This window comes from Momordica charantia, assembly GCF_013281855.1.
Source record: "Momordica charantia cultivar OHB3-1 chromosome 10 unlocalized genomic scaffold, Mcharantia_2.0 BLBB01000010.1, whole genome shotgun sequence".
NCBI classification, from domain to species: Eukaryota; Viridiplantae; Streptophyta; class Magnoliopsida; order Cucurbitales; family Cucurbitaceae; genus Momordica; species Momordica charantia.
Window position 1 is genome coordinate 21,202,663 of NW_028275158.1, and position 21,931 is coordinate 21,224,593.

General features: G+C 35.3%; 3 protein-coding genes across 5 annotated transcripts; 1 reads left to right on the forward strand and 2 right to left on the reverse strand.

Moving 5' to 3' along the window:
- Positions 1-1,466: 1,466 nt before the first annotated feature.
- On the forward strand, positions 1,467-2,419 carry LOC111022654 (uncharacterized). The gene has a single exon (XM_022299838.2). It carries the CDS (start codon positions 1,610-1,612, stop codon positions 2,279-2,281), a length of 672 nt encoding a protein of 223 aa, XP_022155530.1. The 5' UTR covers positions 1,467-1,609; the 3' UTR covers positions 2,282-2,419.
- Positions 2,383-14,481, reverse strand: LBA1 (RNA helicase). 2 transcript variants are annotated; one of them, XM_088118581.1, is made up of 29 exons: positions 13,788-14,481; positions 12,808-13,059; positions 12,543-12,713; positions 12,376-12,426; positions 12,121-12,213; positions 11,936-12,031; positions 11,548-11,598; positions 11,351-11,469; positions 11,029-11,137; positions 10,716-10,838; positions 10,552-10,623; positions 10,292-10,363; positions 10,131-10,197; positions 9,226-9,368; positions 9,071-9,143; positions 8,863-8,990; positions 7,700-7,855; positions 6,815-6,928; positions 6,631-6,729; positions 6,459-6,536; positions 5,443-5,577; positions 5,202-5,276; positions 4,974-5,091; positions 4,413-4,783; positions 4,272-4,334; positions 4,095-4,166; positions 3,587-3,718; positions 3,390-3,509; positions 2,383-3,284 (listed from the first exon to the last, which is right to left on the reverse strand). In XM_088118581.1, exons 1-29 carry the CDS (start codon positions 14,304-14,306, stop codon positions 3,153-3,155), a joined length of 3,804 nt encoding a protein of 1,267 aa, XP_087974707.1. In that variant the 5' UTR covers positions 14,307-14,481; the 3' UTR covers positions 2,383-3,152. The 2 variants fall into 2 exon arrangements, with proteins under 2 accessions (XP_087974707.1, XP_087974706.1); XM_088118580.1 differs by having other exon boundaries at positions 2,383-3,287; positions 8,863-8,984; positions 9,065-9,143.
- A 2,865-nt stretch (positions 14,482-17,346) lies between these two features.
- LOC111022659 (Haloacid dehalogenase-like hydrolase (HAD) superfamily protein) lies at positions 17,347-20,933 on the reverse strand. Of its 2 annotated transcripts, XM_022299853.2 has the most exons (6): positions 20,702-20,933; positions 20,343-20,379; positions 18,929-19,043; positions 18,200-18,351; positions 17,859-18,120; positions 17,347-17,768 (listed from the first exon to the last, which is right to left on the reverse strand). In XM_022299853.2, the coding sequence occupies exons 2-6, from the start codon at positions 20,351-20,353 to the stop codon at positions 17,580-17,582; spliced, it is 729 nt and encodes a 242-aa protein (XP_022155545.1). In that variant the 5' UTR covers positions 20,354-20,379; positions 20,702-20,933; the 3' UTR covers positions 17,347-17,579. The 2 variants fall into 2 exon arrangements, with proteins under 2 accessions (XP_022155545.1, XP_022155543.1); XM_022299851.2 differs by lacking the exon at positions 20,343-20,379 and having other exon boundaries at positions 20,702-20,930.
- Between the last annotated feature and the right edge of the window lie 998 nt (positions 20,934-21,931).

The window sequence follows — 21,931 nt, forward strand, 5'->3', positions numbered from 1 at the left end:
TTATTATTAAAAGTTAAGGTAAATAAATTTACCTAAAACATACTCTTCCATTTTAAAGCAACTCATTTTTTACACCATTTTTAAACCATACACAACTATAACTCTTTCAAATTAATCTATAACTTGTGAAATTTATATTTTGGAATAATATTAATTGTAACCTTAAGAATGACGGCAATAATGTTGATGATAAATAATAATGGTGGTGGTTGAAGATGGTGAATATGTACTATTTTCTATTGAATTGTAAAACAAAACAACAATTTGAAAGCTTTGAGACATATTTAATGCTTGTTAAAAAGAAGTTTAACACTTGTGTTTCATAAAATGATTTTAATGGAGGTGATGTATTTATATAGCTCTATTGTTGATTAGTTACAATTGAAAGTGCTGTAAAAAATGATGAACACACTTCAAACTTCTTTTAGAGTATATAATCACTATGGGATGTGCCTAAATTGGGTTATTGGCGGCTTACATAGAAATGTTTAGATCAAAGTGCTATTAAATGCTTAGATTGTTGTATCCTTCTCACTATATAGACCTGATTAATTGCATTGTCGTCATATATTATGGTAAATTATCCAAGATACGTCTCCTCAACTTGAGATACCTCAACTTATAATAGCGTGCACCTGTCTAGTTCTCATTAGCCATCTCTCATCAGCGACATTGTTTTTGTCCATCACATACTTCCTAAGCTCAAATCAAGAAAATTTCCACAATATGAATCACCACTAGACAAATTTCCTTTCAACTCATTGACTATCATCAACTTTTAATATAAGAAAGATTTATGAAGATGAAACTCCTCGCACATAACTTCAATGACATACAAATATCTCTATCTATAAATGAGATATTTCACATAAATAATTACCATTTCATATATGCATTATATTATTTTTTATTTGACTTAGTTTTCTCATCAATCTCTTAACAATGCCTTCTAAGAGATGAATAGTCCATATACGAGAACAAACTTCGATTTTGGAATCGTTATGACAACGTTCTTGGGTGTCGAGGTCCTTTTGGAGAACACTAAATTGGTGTTAGTTAAACAACTTTAAATACTTTGCAAGTGGTTGAATAATCAACCATACGATAGGCAAAAATAAAGTTGGGACATGAAGCTCATCCACCACTTTTAGCTGTTCTCTTGTTCTAACATCCCTCACTTAGGAATCCTTAGAATTTGGAAAATGGAAGAGCTGTGGAATGAGAGATTTAAGAGGCACAGTTTGTAGTCAAGTAGAGCATTTTTTATGCCAAAAATACAGCAAAATCTTGAGCTGAAATGAATCATAAAGAGAGATAATGGAGCGCACATATGCCATAGGAATAAAGGAGGCAATAAAGTCAAGGCATCAAATATATCATATTTCAAATGGAAGCAAAATTCCACAGCCTTGGCCTTGTCTTTTTGCTTCAACTTTGAGGCATCTTTATCCTTAAATGATACTCTTAAAAAAGGCAGAGAGAGGAAGCGGCATATGATTCTTCAATAATGACAAAAAGGGGAAGAAATTTTAAAAGGATTGCTTTGCTATGAAGGCACAAAGAAAATTGGAGCAGCAGCAGCAAAGGAAGAAGCTGAGGACATTATAAGATGGGTGTTAGAGAAATCCAAGTCTCTGATAGCAACATAATAATTAATGAGCTTGACGACCTCTATGATTCCACGACTGGCAGAGTGCTCACCGGTTCCTGGGTCTGGAACTCGGCGGTCGTCCTGGCTGAGTGGATGGCAACTCGGTGCAAACTCTTAGACTTCGACTTCAAAGACAAGACGGTGATAGAGCTCGGCGCTGGGGCTGGACTCCCTGGTTTGATGGCAGCTCTTCTTGGTGCCAGTCGAGTTGTACTTACCGATATAGAGTCGTTGCTGCCTGGGTTGTTGCAGAATGTAGATGCCAATGGACTTGGGGACCGGGTGGAAGTAAGGGAACTCGTCTGGGGTTCGGACAAATCGGTGAGTCAAGCCAACGAGTTGGGAGAGTTTGACCTGATATTGATGTCAGATGTGTTCTTCGACCAGGAGGAAATGCCCCCTCTAGCACAGATCCTAAAGATCATCGCTGGGGAAAATAGCATAATCTGGGCAGCATCCGAGCTCCGACCATGGACCATCGAGTGCCTTGGTGAGTTCACAAATCAAGGATTCAAGATTGACGAGACACCAGTTCAACTCGATCGTCCTTGTGAGGAAGACGACTATGCCATCTTAGACTCATTTTCCATTTTCCATCTCCAACCATCGGATGGAGAATGCAACTTTTGACACTATCAATCCAATCTGTTCAGTAGAATTTAAAATTCCAAATCTCAGAAAGAGCAAAAGAGAAGACAAAAAAGTTGCAAAATGCAATTTTGTGTTCCATATTAGCAGGTAAAAACAAATGCATTCATATTCATAATAGAGCTCAGTGTCTCATTATAATTCTCTCAACAAGCCCAAAGATATATATACCATATCAAATAGAAATACATTGATCCCTGTGTAGAAGTAGAAGCAGCACTCACTAAAGCAAAAGAAAAAGAAAGATATGTAAATACTTCCTATAATCTATAGTCAATAGCCATCCTCTACTTGAAATGATGATAAAGCAGAGTACAGGTACATGTCACGGGGAGGAGAAAGGATGATGATAAAGGCAACTTTCACCAGCTGCTGCTGTACAAAAATTTTCCATTTGACTGCTGCTTCTGTATTTTAATGAATCAGTTGCCCCACATATACATCACACAAAATGTTGCCGGTCCTATGTATTATGAACCCCTTCCGCCGAAACCGAAACCGTGCCATGCAGTGCTCCGTTCGCACAAAATAACATTTGTAGTTTTATTCATTAACACAAAACCTTGAGTAGGAGTATGGGTTATCTTTTCTTTCTCAGCCCTGGATGTGCTGCTGCCCTTGTTCTGCTGAAAGACGGCCCGCCCTTCGTCTTTTTGTTGTCCACCTTGAGTATTAATAGATTTGCCAAATCACATGTTACCAACAATGGTTGTGGATAAGAGTAATAATCATACTGACCCAAAACTGGCAACCTTTTCTGAAACCAACAGAGCAGACAGTTGCATACAGATGGCACACACCAAGTTGCTGGATGCAAAGACTACCCATCACCGCTGTGAATCCCTACACTCTCTCAACCACTAAAGTGAATTTTCTGATTTTGAGAGCTCTGGCCCTGCTGAGGCTGCTGCGGTGGGGCCTGAAGGGTCGAGGGCTGTGTATTGTAGTGTGCAAAGGGCTGGGAGTAGAGAGAATTCATCATGCCCTGCTGTATGGTATATACATATATATATCAAATAAGAAAATTATCATTTCTTTTCCAAGAAAACAAAAAAAAGTTTGTGCATAAATTCCAAAAATTTTAAGAAACCTGAGACTGTAGTGGGTTTGCATTGGACACGTTATAGTGACTCTGAGAGGCATCATCTAATGAGGGATCGCTAAAACCAACTTGAGTGAATAAGCCTTGTGAACCGTGATTCATGTAGTCCTGTGAAATGGATGGGGATTAAAGGCCAACAGAAACTTTAGACATCAAATTAAAGGGAGGAAAAGAGTAGTAGAAACCTGCGACATAAAATCGTTTCCTGTTCCAAAACGGGAATATCCAGATTGAGAATTCTGGTTCAGGAAGCTCCCTGGAAAGCCACCCTGTGCTCCTTGACTAACATAATCAATGGCATATCCAGTTTGAGAGGCCTACAAGGAAACCAAAAGAGAGTGTTAAACGTTGATGGGATGCATCCACCGTCGGCAAAAAATCAGAAATAAAAGGTTCCAAGCTACTAAAATTAACAAAAAAAAAAAAGAAAAAAAAGCTATCCCTAAACATTCCAAGCATGACATATCAGGATGGTCTAACTTGTTACTCCGGCAAAATAGAGCAAATAATTTATTACATCAATTGCTCACTTGTTTTTTATTTAGTATGCACTTTACCAAAAGAACACATCCATTCGTAACTAAATCAAATATATATATATATACACATGCATGTATAATATACTAAACTAAAACTTGAGCACTAATGCAAGCAATCAATCAAAAAAATATGAAGCAATCATGCATAAAGTACCTGGGTGGAGAAATCAGTAACATTATATGGAACATGTGATCCCTGGCTTTTAAAGTCATCACCCAAGAAGTCCTGATTGTAATCATAAAAAAAAAAAGGAAAAGGAAAAAAAACTTAAGAAACGTAAATCATGTACCAACAATAGCAAAGCTAAACATATCATACATCAATAAGTACCTGTGAGATTCCACCCATGGAGTACCCATCACGAAATGTTTGAGAAGGTGGCTGAACAGGCATCTATGGAACAAACAAAAATACTCTCAGGACACAAAATTAACTGGTGGATGGATAGTGAGAGAGGGAGAGAATACACACATTGTTGACAAACCCAAGCTGAGACAATGGACCACCGACTGACGGTTGGCTATTGGGACTCTCCAAACCAGGGAAGTTGAAAGTGGAACCAAGATTTCCAATATTTTGTTGTGTGCCTTGCTGGTTTGGAAGCTGACTACCAATAGGAGCACCCGCATTTCCTCGCCCTGCCCCAAAACCCCTACTTCCGGGTTGAGGGACATGAGGAACAGCACCAACTGGTCCATGTACAGCTCCACGAGTAGGAATTGCATATGGCTGTGGAGGACCACCATGAAATGAGGGGAGGGGAACTCGTGGCATGGGATAACCAGAAGCATGCACTCCAGGCTTTTGGGCACCGTTGGGCAGATGAGGAGGGAAGTATGAACCTAAATTAAGTATAAGATTTGAGTTGTCAAAAAAATAAAATAAAAGGTCCAAGGAGAACACATCAACAGAGGTGATACATGCTATAAATGCTACGAAGTATATGGTCAGAAAATGATCCATAAGCTACAAATGGATCCTTAAGAACTTTTTCTTCAAAACAAAGTTGGGTACTTATAAGAATTGTAATACCTCTACCACGACTGCTTCTTCTATCAGCATTAGGGCCAGATGGGGCAACAGGTCCAAAACTATCATTAGGCACAACTCCAGGTCCACCAGCAAAGAAAAGACGCCGATCATTGTATATCTGCAGCATAAAATGAATCGGTAAAGGGGGGAAAAATAACAATTCCAAAGCTTCAAAGTGACACCCCACCCCTCTATTCCTCCCCCAATCTTCCTTCATCCAATGGTTACCTTTTTAGGCTTCTGAAATTGAATCATACTTTGTTTCAAGTTATTCAGGGGACCCTCAACCAAACACTCGTGTTCCTGCCAGACATCAATAGCAAACCAGAAACACAGCACTGGATTAGCTTAGCAATGAAAGATGAAAAAATATCATAACAAATCAAGGATCTCAACCGCAGAATTATATCAAGAGATTCCAATAAATCACTGAAAATCCATATAAACATATTGGTTGAGCACAAAATACCTTGTAATGTGTCAATAAGCTATTCCACAGTGGTTGCTTACTCAAAACCTTCGGGTTTCCAAGAATGACAATACCATATCGAGCTCGTGTTAAAGCCACATTGAGCCTGCGAGGATCATTAAGAAATCCAATGCCCTAAAAGGAATAGGCTTTACCAGTTACTCCAAATGATGAACTTACTTGATTAAGAAGAAACGAAGAGGATAACAAACAAGATAATTCATTTCACAAGGCAGCTAAAATGGGAAACACCTTATATAGGGGCATAGGCTTTCTGGGATAATTGGGCGGCATTAGAAAGGAAAAAGTTCTTAAAAATTTCAAGTGAATCAGTGGTATGGTATTCAATTCACGAATGATTACCTCATTTGAACACAAAAGATATGAAATAGATAACAAACAAAATAATTAATGCACAAGGCAGCTAAAATGTCAAACGCCATATAGTGTAGACCTATGCTTTCAAGTGAATCAGTGGCATGGTATTCAATTCACGAATGATTATCTCATTTGAACACAAAAGATATGAAAAAGATAACAAACAAAATAATTAATGCACAAGGCAGCTAAAATGTCAAACGCCTTATAGTGTAGACCTATGCTTTCTGGGATACACGTGCAGAATGAGAAAGTAAATACTTGTCAAAAGGGATGCAGACTAAAGTAATGATTTAATTACCTTCTCCAATAAACATACAAGTAACTACGCTGTATATGAGCATCCTATTACAGGACAATTTTAAACACACAAATTAAGAAGACAGTACTAGTAAAATGCTTGTCAAGGATAGAATAGCTAGGATTAGAGGAACAGGGTGAAATAAGGTTTCAATCGAGGAGCATAGTTTCTTATAAAGAAAGAAAAAAAAAAGGTTTCAATCGAAGAAGATAGTTTCTTATAAAAAAAAAGGTTTCAATCGAGGAACATAGTTTCTTATAAAAAAATAAAAAAATAAGAGATCGAGAAACACTGTTGCTCCACCAGAAATTCAGAAAATATTGAATCAGTAACGAACCTGATGTTCATTACTCCTCACACATGACAATATTATGTAATCTTTTTCCCTTCCTTGAAATGAATCCACGCTTGCAACCTGATAACAGAAACAGAGCAAAATTGCAACTTGTAGCAAGAACATGCACAAACACTTTCTGAGCATTACCACACAAACACTTTCTAAGCATTACCTCAATTTCTTTGTAAAGTTGCTGTCTGAGAGCACCATTTCTCGACATATAGTTCACAATGTAAGCTCTTTGCCCTTCATAAGGTGTGATAACACCAATCTATAGCAATCCAGATATAAGATATATCACAAAAAGTTGTGGGAGAATATCATCCTTTAACAACCAAAGTTAACAACTAATGTACCTGACTAGGGACTACACCACTCCTCAAGAAAGTAGTCACAATCTTTTCTACATTTGCTGCCTCAGTCCTATTTAGGTAGGATGTTCCACTGGCACTTATCTCCTCTTGTCCCATCTAAAAATATTAATTGTGAAAATTCAAAAACATGAGTGGAAGCAAACTGAAAGAAAATATAATTTAGAAACACCAGAAACATAACACAAGTTATCAGAACAGGGACTATGGCAACACTGAACAATTCATTCTTTTTTTATATAAAAGAATACACATTCAAACAGTTCAATTGATGTCCAACAGAAGAATTCATTCTTTCTAGCTCCAAAATATCCAATTGATGTTCACTCCGCAGGCGATACAATCAAATCAAAAGCTTTAGAGCTCTACACGGATGAAGTACAGTTTATGTTTTTTTGGTCGTGTACATTTCCACACAGGCTCCTTTCAAGAAAATTACCATTGTCATAACGTAAACACTAATGACAACCAAAAAATTACACGAAGAATCCAACAACCAGATCTGCTTATAAAGTACGGAGGAGAAAATTTGAGGGCTTTTAAATTTTGTAGGGCTCTACTTAGAGTGCCAAGTCTAATCTCCTTTATAACTACTACCTTTTTCTATAATTTATAATTGGAGAGTATTTTGTAGCTTCAAGACTAGAACCCCCTCCTCCCATTTGTACATTTCACCTAATCGTTAAATTATTACTCATAAAAAAATTGAAAAGTAGAAGGAAAAATGTCTTCAACATTTGGAATGTAAATTTTCCTATGCCCTTAACTACCCTTGATCAAGATAAGTCCTTTCTAATTTTCATGTATTCTGCTCTCTAATTAACATATTCCAGCTCTTCAAATCTAAAAGATAACTGAATCCATTAATACCTGGACATAGAAAAACATTGGACGGTTGGGAACTGGCCATGGGAAGTCAATGCCTGTTGATTGCCTTTCGTTGATGGTAACTCCATTTTGCAGTGTACCCTCATAGAAGCTATTAGAAGGAAACTCAGAAAGTGATGGATGCATACGATATTGGACCTACAATAAGAGAGAAAAAAGATAACATATCATCAATATTCAGACACAATTTTATATGCATTACCATCTTAATAGCAAAAATAAGACTAGAGGTAAAAATAAGACAAGGAGAATCAATAAGATCATAAAATGCTTGGATTCTAATACTTAAATAGCAAATTTAGAAATAAAATATATGCTACTCGTATCAAGGAGTCTCTCTTTCCTTTTTTTTTTTGGCTTTGGTTAGTTGTTGCTAACTCATTCGATTAGATGAGGAATAGGGAGGCAACCCAATTCCTTCAATACTTTAACGGCAAATATGAGATAACTTTTTTCAAAGTTATGAAGACAGAATAATACAAACACAGCCAAAGAAGGAAGAATGACCTTGCTGCATTTAGTTCTTTCTTAATCCCCCATATACTTCTTTTATTCTTAAAAATTCTGGAAAAAATCATGCAGGCCAAGAGGCACAAAGGATTGAATATCCATTGGAATAGAGTATCAGAGTGGGAGTCACTTGGTATGCTGGACTTCTGCATATCTCAGAAAGAAAAAGGCGGTCTCTGGAAGTGGGCAATTTAAGAAGCAAATATTTGGTCATTTCTGGAGATACTCGTTGGGCCATCAATAATTAAGGGCTCCAAGAAGCAAGAAGCAAGAATCAGCAGTCATAAAAAAGGATGCTTAAAAAAATTTTGGTTGTTGTGATACATGATGGAAAAAAAATCAATTTTCCTCAGAACACATTTATGACAAAATAAAATTTAACTAGAGGAGAGTTCTAATTACACCCTGACCACAGTGGTCGCCTTTCTAAAATTAGAAAGCTTTGACTCCTTAAAAAAATTAGCAAGCTTTGAAGTCACTACTCCTACCAACAAAAAGTTTCGTGCCTTTCTGGAAAGAAATCAATATGTACAATATAAGAAAAGACTATTTCCACTATTCAGCAAACTTTACTTAATTGACCGCAATGTCAAACCTGAGATTGACAAGGATATACAAAGTAGTAATAATAATACCTGCAACCTAATTGGCTTCACACCAAGAAGAACAAGGCGTTCAAATAGGGACTGAGCCAGCCCTGCACGCGCTGCTTTTTTGCACATAATGACAGGTCCCAGTTGGCAATGGTCACCAACAAAGAACAGCCTAAAACAAGAAAAAGTCAGCAGGAACATAGCGAAAATAATTTACATAGACGACATCCTGAATTGGAAACTTCACATGCCTGCTTTGCTCCAAGAACAAGAGGAATGAGACATTCAGGTTCTGTTGCTTGAGTAGACTCGTCAATAAGAACCTAAAACAAGGTAGAATCTTTGAGCTCTCACGTTATTTGCAATTTCATATCAATATGATATATCAGTCCAGATTGGTCTAACCTGGCGAAATCTAAAATTTGACAAGCGAGGATCTCCAGCACCAACACATGTGCAACAAATAACGTCTGCACTCTGTGAAATTTCCCTCTCTGTAGCTCTCTTAAGGGCTTTATATTTTTTCTCGTCACTGCTAGACAACTCTCCTGTGTTGATTAAAAGATTAGAGGAACCATTATTGAACAGAAAACTAACATTCGAATCTTTATATCCAGTTTTCATTGGCAGGTCTGAGTAATTAGGAACTTATAATAAAAAGGCCCATATATTAGTATGATTCCTCAATGAAAGTTAATTTAGGTAGATATAACCCCCAAAAAAAGTAATAATAAAAATAATAATCACACCCTCAAATGAAAACATGATCCATCTCTGATTTCATTGAATTTAAGTGCACACTTTTAATAGCCTTCACGCTGACTGCGACCAACTTAAAACAAACAATGAGGAGCGGAAAAGGCAGCACATTTCAAAAGAAGACTTATGGTCTTGTATATCAAAAAGGTGCGCTTTCAAGTCCAGTCCCATCCCAAGAATATTAACTCATCAAAAGAAGATTCAAAAATATAGCAGCAGAGAAGTAAATAAAGCCTCAAAAGACGTGTGCAACTATTCAACATTTCAAAAGGCATATAGAAGAATCCACATGCACCAAGTGATTTTCTTTAACAAAGAAACAAATTTCTACTCATGAATAAAAAAGTTGAGAGAAAAACCAGAGGATGAGGAATCTCCTAAATGAAAATACTAGATTAAAAAAATTGACCATTTAAAATACAAAGAAATTCAAGGGGGAAAACACGAAATTTTAATTATTTAAGGAATAAACCCTATAATAGGTCCCAACTAAATTGCCAACCAATCAAATACTTATTTTGAACATATAAATTATAGAGAATAATCCAGACCTTGTTCATCTTTCAATTGTTGCAACTTATGAAGCTCACTTCTTTCAGATGTGTCAAGATGTCGAACCTATAAAGAGATTTAAACTATCAGACTTGGGACAAATAACATGAAAATGAGCAATTAGTCACAATGTAGTTGAGGATCCACAATAATCACGTACCTGATAGTGAAGGGTTAAATGTTCAACAGGAGAGCTTACGGCTTCCCTTGATTTTGCACATAGCCTAACAACCTTGATTCAAAAAGCAGGGAGAAATTGTAAGTGAAATTTATTTCTGAAAGCAATTGCCACATATTAAGCCAGCCAGTAGTAACAATCAAAGGTCACACAGGACAAACCAAATGATAAACTATTGCATTCAACAACTTTAAGAGGAAATGTTGTTGGCAAGGAGGAGGGAGCAAATGCTAATTCATTACCTTTAACCCGGTTGCACTTATCTTCTCCGCCAGCTGGTCCACAGCCACATTACTAGGGGCACAAACTAGAACCTGCCAGACGAACCGACACCATAAATTCATAATCCAATAGTTGACTATTAAGATTAACAAGGCAACTAGAAGAAAGTTTTCTAAGTTTGAACCTGCCCTTGGCCTTGTTTGGCCATATGATACACTATGGCAGCAGAAGTGACAGTTTTTCCAGTGCCCGGAGGACCCTGAATCAAGCTTATTGGCTTCTGAAGAACACTTTTTACAGCAAAAACCTACCAATAGAAGAAAAAAAGTAATCAGGAAAAATGTGACCAGAATTGTGAACTATAGCATAAAAATAATTGAACCAATCAACAAGTTATCTCCAGTTCGTCTAAAGGACAAAAATAAATACCAAAAAGCACCAAAAGAATACATGCAAAAACTATTTTTCAACATATCAACATATTTCTAAGAACATACTTGGGATGCATTGAGCTCTGGGAGACCTGGAGCACCAAAACGGCGAGGAAGTGTATTGCGAACCATCTGGACCTCCACTTCATGTCCTAATAAGTGATGGTAGATATAACTGCATATAAGACATAATAGAGTTTTTTGTCATAGATTGTTGAATTACATATAAAAGCTTGCATTTCTTATAACAAGTATGGTCTCTGTAGCTCATTCACTCAAACTGAGGTAGAGTTATTCAAGAGTATTGGGCCATAAAGAGGCTCATCTTCTGACCTAATTAATATATGAAATTAATTTCTTTATCCCCAAGGAAGCAGACAGTTCTTACCCACTAACACTGGTCTCATCAACTGCAAATGTCTTCATAGCTCCCTGCATCCGGTCAAAGCTAGTACTCTTCCACACAAAATCAACACTAAAACCATGGACAACATCAACTGGGACCCCCTATATACCAAAACATAAAATAATCACTAACAAACAACTTAATCCTGCAGCAAAATGACCACTAAAATTGAGCGCTACCTGGCTAGCACGAAGCTCAAGTGCAACCTCTTCCTGTGCAGTTAGCTTGATCTAATAGAGAAGAACAAGATTGTGTCAATACAATACAATACCAGTTCAAGAGACAATTCAGTGTTTTAAAAGAACAAGATCACTAAAATGTCAGACATGTCATGATAAATCCGAAAATTTCTGATGGAAAGAACTAAAATAACTTCAACTGCAAATATCAAGCACTTAATCTGTGAATTCATCTGTAAATTTACTGTATAGAACACATTTTCCTTGCCTTGAAAAATCAAGAAAAATATGTAGCAGTATCCTAGTAGGCTGCCCCAAAGATTTTAAGCCCACTACTACGTGATTGAGGTTATCCAAACCTTAAGACTTAAGGTCTCAAGACACGTACCACATGTCCCACAGAATGCCAAGCTGGATGAGCAGCATCACCAGAATAACGTAACCTTAACTCGTCTCCAGGTACAAGACGCAACTCATTGTCCTCCTATACCAACACATCAAGCAGCTTAAAAATAAAGAATAGAAGTAGTAGATTAAAAGATCCATTTGACCAATAATAAATGCCACAAGTACCTTTGGAAAGACAAAATAAGCTATTCTCTTCTTGTTAAGGCCAATGTCCCAACGTACGGTGACATTATCCTTGCTTTGAGATTCTTTCATCATCTAATAAAAAAATAGCATCATAATATGCAGATCTTTCAAAAGAGAAGTTAAGATTACATCGTTCATCTTAGATATTGTTCCAGACCTACTTGGAATTTTATTTTTCCTTAAAAAGATAAAAGAAAAGAAAGGTAGAAGAAATAAGGAGTCTCAGTACAATACTTTATCGTAATCAGCTTCAAGCTTGATAAGAGGTGCAAAAACATTTTGATACTGTAACAGGAAAGACAAAATGCCACCTTGTTAATATACAAGAATCAAAATGAAAGCAACTTCACCAAGATTACTAAAAACTGAAGATAGATACAAAACCAAGCCAACAAACACACCTGATAAGCATCTTCATATTTCAATGCTACAGGCTGTGGTTCATCATCCACACCAGGTTTTTCAAGATCTTCAAGGGATGCATCTGGGTTTGTCTTCCAAAGTTCCTCAATCTTATTTATTTGTTGTGCACTAATTTGGCGTGCCCTCAACTGCTCTTGCTCAGAAGGAATCTACAAAGTAAAAGTTTATAGGACAGTGAGAATACAAATACATCACATCACCACATATGAAAGACGTGAAAATCCAGCAGCAAGTTACACAAACCTTAACCAGCCACTGCAAGAAGCACCTATCATCAATAAGAGGGAACCACTGACTCAAGTCCCAATTCATATCCTTCAGAGCATTAACACTTAAGCAAGGTTCCCTACAAAGTAGAACAACCACGCTTTCTGTCTTTGCAGAAATAAATCCAAGGAGGAAAACATTTCTACATCCACAATTGTAACACTCAAGAATTGTTTCTCCCAAAGGACTGTCTTTATGAAGACAAACTTCCTTATGTTTTGCCCGGACCTAAATCATCATATCATTTGCAAAATAACTAAAGTAAGTTCTCGGATAAGAAATCTAGTAACAGAGTTAAAATCCCACCGAAAGAAAAATATTCTTTATTCACAGCACGTGAAGAAACCAATTTCATCTTCCTTCCAATATTAAATGAGTAATGTCTAGTGCTGTATAAGCATAAAGGTGCATTTCATGAAACTTTTGAAGTCCCATTAAACCCTAAAAAACAAGAAAACTATTCCTGACATCTTAATCAATCAGAAGAGATTGCATCCTTAAACTATCTTTTTGGATAAGAACTGCAACCTAAAACTTCACAATAAAGAATTTTCAGATTAAAAAAAAATACAGCAAACCATAATAACGTAAACATGCAACGGGTTAGAAATAGCACTACCCACTCGTGGCACTGACAAAACAGCCGATAAACAGAAAAATATAGCAGCCCGCTTCATGTCAATTTCACCTAGGCTAAACATCCGCAACTTCCATGTAGGATAGAAGGATCATAATAAGAGACTGTCATAATAAACGCCTACTGCACAACACTTCCCACGCGTTCTTCAACATTCACGGAGCAATTTATCATCATAGAGTTTCCACCAAATTCACAAATAAATAATAGGAAGATAAATAGGCATTTTTTATGCAATCTTTCCATCAACTGGAAGGTCACGCGGAGGACACGGGCCGGAAACAAATAACAACGACATGGTAGTGAACTCGAAACATACCAGATGATTCACAATATGCGACCCAGACGTGTTCCCTCGCGAATTGCAGAACCACTTGCGGCATGATGGAACGTTACACCTCACCACGCAAGCCGGGTTCGAAACCCCACAATACCTGCAAGCATGCTCCGTGAAATTCCCCTTCCCAAACTCGTAACTATCGTCATCCCCAGTATCCTCAAATGTCAACCCACTCATCCCGGCCGCCAATGCGTCAACCATTTGATTATTACCACCGGTATTACCCGAACCTCCTCCAGTCCGGCCTTTCGCGGCGCTTCCCGGCGCAGCGGAAACCGGAGACGCATCAGACTGATGATCCGACCCGCCACCGCGGTCCGTATGATCCGCTAACGAATCGGAAGGAGTCGGCCACGCAACAGGGGACCTAATAGGGTCGCGAAATTCGGGATAATCGAAGTCTTCCCCCTGGGTGTTGAACTCAAGAAAGGTGTAAGCGTCGTTCCCGGTGTCGGGTTGAGATGCCGTATCAAACAAATTATTCTGCTGCGACTCCATGGAAATCGTAAACCAATAACAACAGTATGAATCCCAATGGGAAGGAGAGTCAGGATTTAGGGGGTTGAAGTTCGAGGTTTCGAAGAATTGGGAATAAAATTAGGGTTAGGGTTTGGCCTGGCATAACGAGAGAGAGAGAGAACTGGAAGATGGAAGTGAGAAAGGTAAAGAGAGTAAAAAAATAAAAAAAATAACACTTTTCTAAAAAATAAATAAATAATAATAGAAATAGAGCGCCGGTTTGTTCAGTTCACGCGCGGAGGTGATTGGATAAAATTTGGTGGGTCCAATCGTGACGTGGCAAGTTAATACTCTACGCTGTGCAAAAAGAACCGCACGTGTGGCGCGTGCACTCATGTTTTGGCTACGAAGGTATAATTTCTTTTTCTTTTTTGCATTTTAATTTTTTTTATTTTATTATTTTCTAATTTATTTTCTTTCTAGTGATAAATATTAAAATTGATTGATGATATACTTGACATGATAAATGAGAAAAATGGTCCGCATATTTTCTACCTACTTGCTTTAGTCCTTATACTATCGGTTTGTGTTCATTTTAGTTTTCTTTTTAACGTATATTTTGTTATTCATTTTCTAAAAATCAACCATTTTATTCATTTTCATTTTTATCTCGTTTATTTCGATCAAAATTTCAGCATTACATTTAATTTTCTAAATTCCTTGAAATGTAATCATACATTTGTATTGAGAGGTTTTCATTGTGTATAACAAGATTGTGTTAAAATTTTATAAATATGAATCAAATTTGTTACTTTTTAAAAGTATAGAGTATAATATATGAACAAAAATAAAAAATAAATTCATCCAAATTAACATTTGAAATTACATTGACTAAAATGAACTAAATAAAGTACATGAATCAAAAGAGTACTTAAACCCAATATTTCTCATTTCATCCACAAAATGTGCGAGGAATTACTAGAAATTTAAAGGGTAACATTTTTTATTCTCTAAATTTTCATCAATTCACCGAGCATTATGTCATTAATAATCATCATTAAGTGTAAAATATGTTAAAACGTCTTTCTTATTTCTAAAGATCAAAAACCTTTGCTCCCCATATTTGTTGTAATAACGAAAAGTAGGAAATTTCATAGGTTATAAATTTTAAAATTATATAAATAGAATTTTTATTTTTAGTTTAATGAAACCGAACTAACCAATCTTTTTGTTCAAACTATTCGTTTAGAAATTTAAGGGAAAAAAGTAATTTTACTTTCATAGTTTAATGTTTTGTTTTGGTCTTAGAAATTTTCTATTTAAATTTAAAAATTTTGCATGAAATTTATTTAACTTGCTGTCATTAATTTTTTTTTGGGAAAACACGAATGCCACCTTTAATCAGAAGAAAGTATATCAATTTTTACCACAAACTTTCAATTTCATCACATTGCACTTTCTTTAATCAATCAAGTTGTACTTTAAATATGGATAAGTGTTTGCAATATTCGTACCAAATTTCTAAAAATGTTATAAAATTTACCATTTGGTAGGTTTTTGTTTAAAAAATGATTGGAAAAAGTGTTGTTAGATGTGTCAAATGAATTATAAAACGTATATTTATATGACATTAATATAATTTAGACAAAATCAACATTATAGCTTAGTTTTTTCGATTAAATTTATAAGTTAGTTTGCAAAGTTATTTAATGGTTGATTTTACACCCGAATCAAATATAATTTCGTGTAAAACATAAATTTCGTTAAATTAGTGGATTTTTCTAGTATTGTACCTTTCGTAATTAAAATTAGTTAGTTTCTTGAATTAGTAAACATTAAATAGGAAGTAAAACTTACAACACTTATTATTATTTTTTTATGGTAGAAAATATGAGTATTTTAACAAACGGAAGAAATTGCCACATTCAAAAGCCAAATCGATAAAACTAATATCCAACACTTCCTTTAATTCATGATTCATTTTCACTGAAAGTTGATAAGATTTGCTAAAAATTGGTTGTTCCCTTGATCACGTGGAAATTATTTAATAAAAGCCAATATATATATATATATATATATATATATATATATATATATATATATATTTATAATTCCCTTTTTTTAAATTTATGTAATTCATTTGATGATTACACAATAAACCAAGTTTTGGTTTTGATAATGACAAGCACAATGCATCACCGAAGATTTAATCTCTGATTCCCATATTTATTGTACTACGATGTCAACAAACTATTTTATTTATTTATTATTATATATTTTTTCAACAAAAGCTATAATTAGTTATTTTAATTTTGATATTTTGCTTGTAGATATTACATTCATCTTGATCGTGTCTAAAAATTAGAAGTTCGATCTCTCGTCCCCATTTTTTTTCTTGTACTAAAAAACAATAATAATTAGAGCAAGACTTAATGGATACAAAAATTATACGTTTGAAACAGTATGAACTTTTAAGTTCAAATGTTCATCCACACCCAACTTTTGTTAAATTAAAAATTGGATAGATGTTGTAGTTTGTTCAATAACCTTTTCTAAAAAAGACTTCCAATTAGACTTCATCTACTAAAAAGTAATAAAATAGAGCAATCATAGTCCGTGTGGACATTTCAAACTCTCAACTAAAAAACAATATGCCAAACAGGTAATTGAATTCAATGAATATGAAATCAAGAAATAAATTTTACAAATTTAATCAAATTTAGTAGAACATTCGTTCTACTTAATCTTGTAAGTATCCTGAATTATGTGAATTAGTTACTATTGTGATCGTAGTAGGATTAACGTCACTCGAACAAGATCACGAGGGCTCAAGAGCCAATTGTTGTGTGGATGGTAGTTTTACATCATTGGATGTATCAAAATGTATTTCAAACCTATATCGAGTAGTTACTAAGAAGCATTCAAATCTCGAAGCTGCATCTAATAGTCATCGACATTGTGACAGCCACCTTCAATCATTTTTCTTATACGACACACAAGAAGTGTCGTCTTATGAAATCGACTTCTCGAAATGCAAATACGTGGAAAATAGCTGATATGTGGCATGTCTTAAATGCAATTGAAGAAAATAAAAGTACAAATGGTATTATATTTGAAAGGCCTTCCAATGACCTTTAGCACATTGACAATGGTGCCTAAAACTATTTAACCATCCTATTTTGACTGTAATAGGATTGGTATTAAGAGCTAAAGCTGAAGAATAAGAAGGTTCTTTCTACAGCTAAGTTATTCAAATATTAGATAGAGAATACCAGTTAATTGATCAATCATTCCATAAAGACGATAGATTGATCAAGCATTATTAGCTGTACCTCTATTCTTATCGAGTTCGTCCAAAGCTGCCCACAATTTTGAATCGTCGTAGTCCTTTATGAGGAGGGCGGGCTTTGCTTGCATCAGCAAGTGCTCGGGATTTCTCGTAGATATACCGACAACAGGCATCCCGGCTGCCACTCCAGCTTTGATCCCCGATACAGAATCCTAACAACACAAAGCAATCGAGATGTCAAATTCGAAATATGATGATCCGACACTCGGGCAAAAAAGAGTGCAATCCAAAGGAAGGCAGACCTCAAAAATGAAAGTGTGATCCTTTGACACCTTGAGTAGTTCAAGAGCCCTTAAATATGGGTCTGGATGTGGTTTGGCATGCTCACATTCATCACCTATAATAATGGCCTCGAAAAAATCCGAAAGACCAAGCATGGAGATCATGAGCTCGGCGTTTGGTCGAGGGGCATTTGTAACTGCAGCACGTTTTAACCCGTTGTCTTCTATCCATTTCTTCACTTTATACAAGCCACTCACAGGTTTTAATTGTTCAGTAACTAATCTGTAAAGCATTAAGTTCCTCAGTTACATCGGTCTCAGACTTATATGAAACATTTTAAGATATGAAGAGAAAGATATACCTCCTAAACATAGCCTCCTTCTCGTCACAAAATTTCAAACCTCGTTCAAAATCATCAGGAAAGATCGCTCGGGCAATATCATCGTTATGCTTGCCAGCAACATTTTTAATGAAAAACTCCTCATCAATTGGAACCCCACCATTAAAACCAATCTGCAAATCATATCAGCATCTGTTACCGCCCCATATTTCTTCAAAATATCAATGATCCAGAGAAAGTAACATGTGGTTATACAATTATGCCTCGTGATATTTTTCTATATCGAAAAAAAATTACTATTAACATGTGGAAGTGACCACCAGAAGGCCGTAGGGTTCATGATTCCAAAAAAAAATTCCTTAAAACCTGAAAATACATGAGATAAATCAGTATTTTGTATGTTTTTTTTTTAAGAAATCTAAACTAAACTCATTCGGAGGCATTTTCAGGATTGAAGGGTATATATAATATAGGCAAGGTCTAAAATTCTAATTTATATTATGAGTTTAGATCAGATTAACTACTGAAGGGCTTAAGTTCTTGAACTTGTCACCTTATCATCTTTACAACTTTAATTTCTAAGATAGAAATAACAAGTGATTCATTTGTCCTATGTATGGATTCTCAATAAAAAACCATGATAGAACAAAAAATTGCTCATAGCATGATTATAGATTTAAATTCAAGTGAACAAGGAAGACGATTTCTCTTTATTTTGTTTTCCTTTCATAGGTACAACACGGCACCAACCTCTTGAAGCATTTCCCGGAAGGCATGGTAATGGAGAGGATCTGAATCACACAATGTTCCATCTACATCGAACAGAACGGCTTGCACAGGAGCGAGTGCGGTGAGAGGGCTTTTGCTGGCTCCACACAGTGCAAGCAATAAGGAAAACAGAATAGTACAGGCAAACCAAACTCATGAAGGCAGTAAAAACACACAAGGAAAAACAACAAAGGTGCTTGGTTGAACCGTTGAACTTTTTTACTCAGTCTTGTGTTCGACTGGAGACTTGTTATGAACAATGTTCCATTCTCGTGCTCTTATTTCTCTTGAGACAGATTATTTAGGTTAAATAAATATTTCATTCCCTATGGTTTATGCTTGGTTTTAATTTAGCCCATATAGTTGGGTTAACTCTCCCAACAAAGTTTAACAGATTTTTTACCGGATATGATCATGTATGTTTGTGGTTTTGTGGTATACTGAAATGTTATGAGTTGAAATAAAAGCATGTATGTTTTGTGGTTATGCAGCATGCTAGAATGATATGAGTTGAATCTTGCATGTGGGTTCATAGAATCATGTTGTAGGAATGGATTGTGAGTTTCAGAATTATATGGGGAAGAGAATGGGTGAGTAGCAGTGCCTCAAATGGAAATTGACGGGGGCTGGTATGTCACAGCTATCAACCACTCGGCCATCTCTCCGAAAGATAATTTCTATTTGATTTATATTCGATCCCATCGAATAGAACATTGACATATAAGTTGATACTATTAGTCTATACTATAGAAAAATATCAGGCGTGAATCAATAAGTCTATCTATATGTATATATAGATATATATGATCCAGTATCCCCCCTTTTGAAGTAAAAAAAGACTACCCTCAATCCCATGCACGCTAAGTATTAAAAAAGTAAGAAGTAATGAAGTAATATAGAATCAATGGATTTATGGTAAAATCCCTCCATGATACATTTTATAAAAATTTTGGCTGGCTGGTAAAGGGATCAAATGGTATATTTTGTTGGTAGATTGGAGGATTAGAAACATGACTATTGCTTTCCAATTGGCGGTAAAAATCGTCAAATGTCCATGCTGCAATTCGAAGTCTTGGGTAAAAAGGTAAAATGGTCGAATGCCAAGTTCTTAGAGAAGCGTCTAGGCTCTAGGTATAAATTATTAGAGGTCAGTACGATGACTAAACAATCATACGTTGAGTATTGGATTCAAGGTATCACAGGGTGAGAGCATCAGAATTTGGTCATACACAATTGCCAGAAATTTATAGCCCTTGAATGATCTAAAATAATACACCAAATTCTTCAACCGTCGAAATAAATAACTTCACTGTTCTCTTTTTAGCCCCTGAAAAGTATGTGGTCCTAACCAATCTTACAAACATGGGGGCCGCTGAATTTGACAGCAAAAACTTACGTATGAGACATCTCTGTGGAAGGTTCAATTTAACAAACTGGAAAAGAAAATTCACAGATTAAAAAAACAAAAGAAAAAAAATCTAAGAATACAGAAACGCTTTCGAGAAACATTGAAAGTCAGTTAAATTCTCACAAGACAATAAACCTCGAGAAATAGATCTAATCGCATGAACAAAAAGCAATCTCCAATCTCCAATCTCAAATCTCAACAACAGCCACCACCAGAATGCATCGGAAAATTCGGCCATAAATAATTAATTAGCGATCATACGCGCAAGTTTCATATTGAGATTAGAAACAAAAATGCATTCAAATTCAATCAACCGAGACACAAACCAACTGGGGAGTGCAATTTACCTGTCGACGGAATTTTCATCTTTTGAAACCGTCATCGTCGGCGGAGATACAAAAGCTTCTTCTGGGTGTTGAAAATTTGTGTTCCTCTGGAAATGGGTATTCAGAAACGGCGAAAATGGAGATGGGAATTGGGAGAGTTGAGGAAATTCAGGTTTTATATAGACGTGGGAGGAGCATGAGGACGAGAATCTACCACAGGAAAAAAGCGACTACTCTGTCACATATACCTTTTCTTTGAACTGTTCTGTAATCTGCATATATTAATTATTGAATTTTATTATTTATTTATTTTAAAATTTATAGTAATACGAGAACACGATCCTCGCGGTTATACAGATCTTGGTGGTAGTAGATGTAGGTGTTCTAGGATGAGCTAAATAAAATTATTTATAAAAGCAAAAAATGTATTATCGTAATATTAGATTTTTCTCACGAATCATATCTCTAACATAGTATTAGGGATCTTAGACTCGGATTTACATATTGTTTCTAAAAAAAAATATTTTGATTTTTATATTTTCGACTTTTATTTATTTTGATACTTTATTCCCAAATGTCAACTTTAATCTCTATATTTTCAATTTTTTTCATTTTAATTTATGTAATCTTAAAATATTCATTTTGATCTGATTAACTTAATTGATATTTATAACATTTTATACATAATGAAAATTTTATAATACAAATTTATACTACAAAATCACCTTTTCTTTTGAATACAACTTTCCAGGAAAATTGGGGGAATATTCGAAGAAAATTCGTTGTATCACTTTTTTTTATTCTTCTTCTTTGGGGAAAAAATGGCCTTGAGAAAAGTCACGTCATGAATCAAAGCATCGTAGCAGCCCCCACTATCAGCCACATACTTTTCACCTGCCTTCCCATCCTCACACGTCTCTCTCTCCACGTGGAAAATTACTTTTGCTTTTAAATTCCTTTCGATTTTAAATAATAATATTTCGACATCTCAATGACACGTCATCTATTAAATTTCGATTTTTTTTCCTATGTATAAAATTTTTGTAAATAATGATCACCTTTGAAAGCAGAATGATTAAAACAGCTAAAATGAGTGAAAATTGAAATTACATAAACTAATATAGATTAATAAATATTTTGAAAGTATATAAATTAAAATGAATCAAAGTTAAAAATATAGCATTTAAACCAAATAATAATGAGAGCCAATCAAATGTTACATCTAAAACTATATACTTGACAATGCAATAC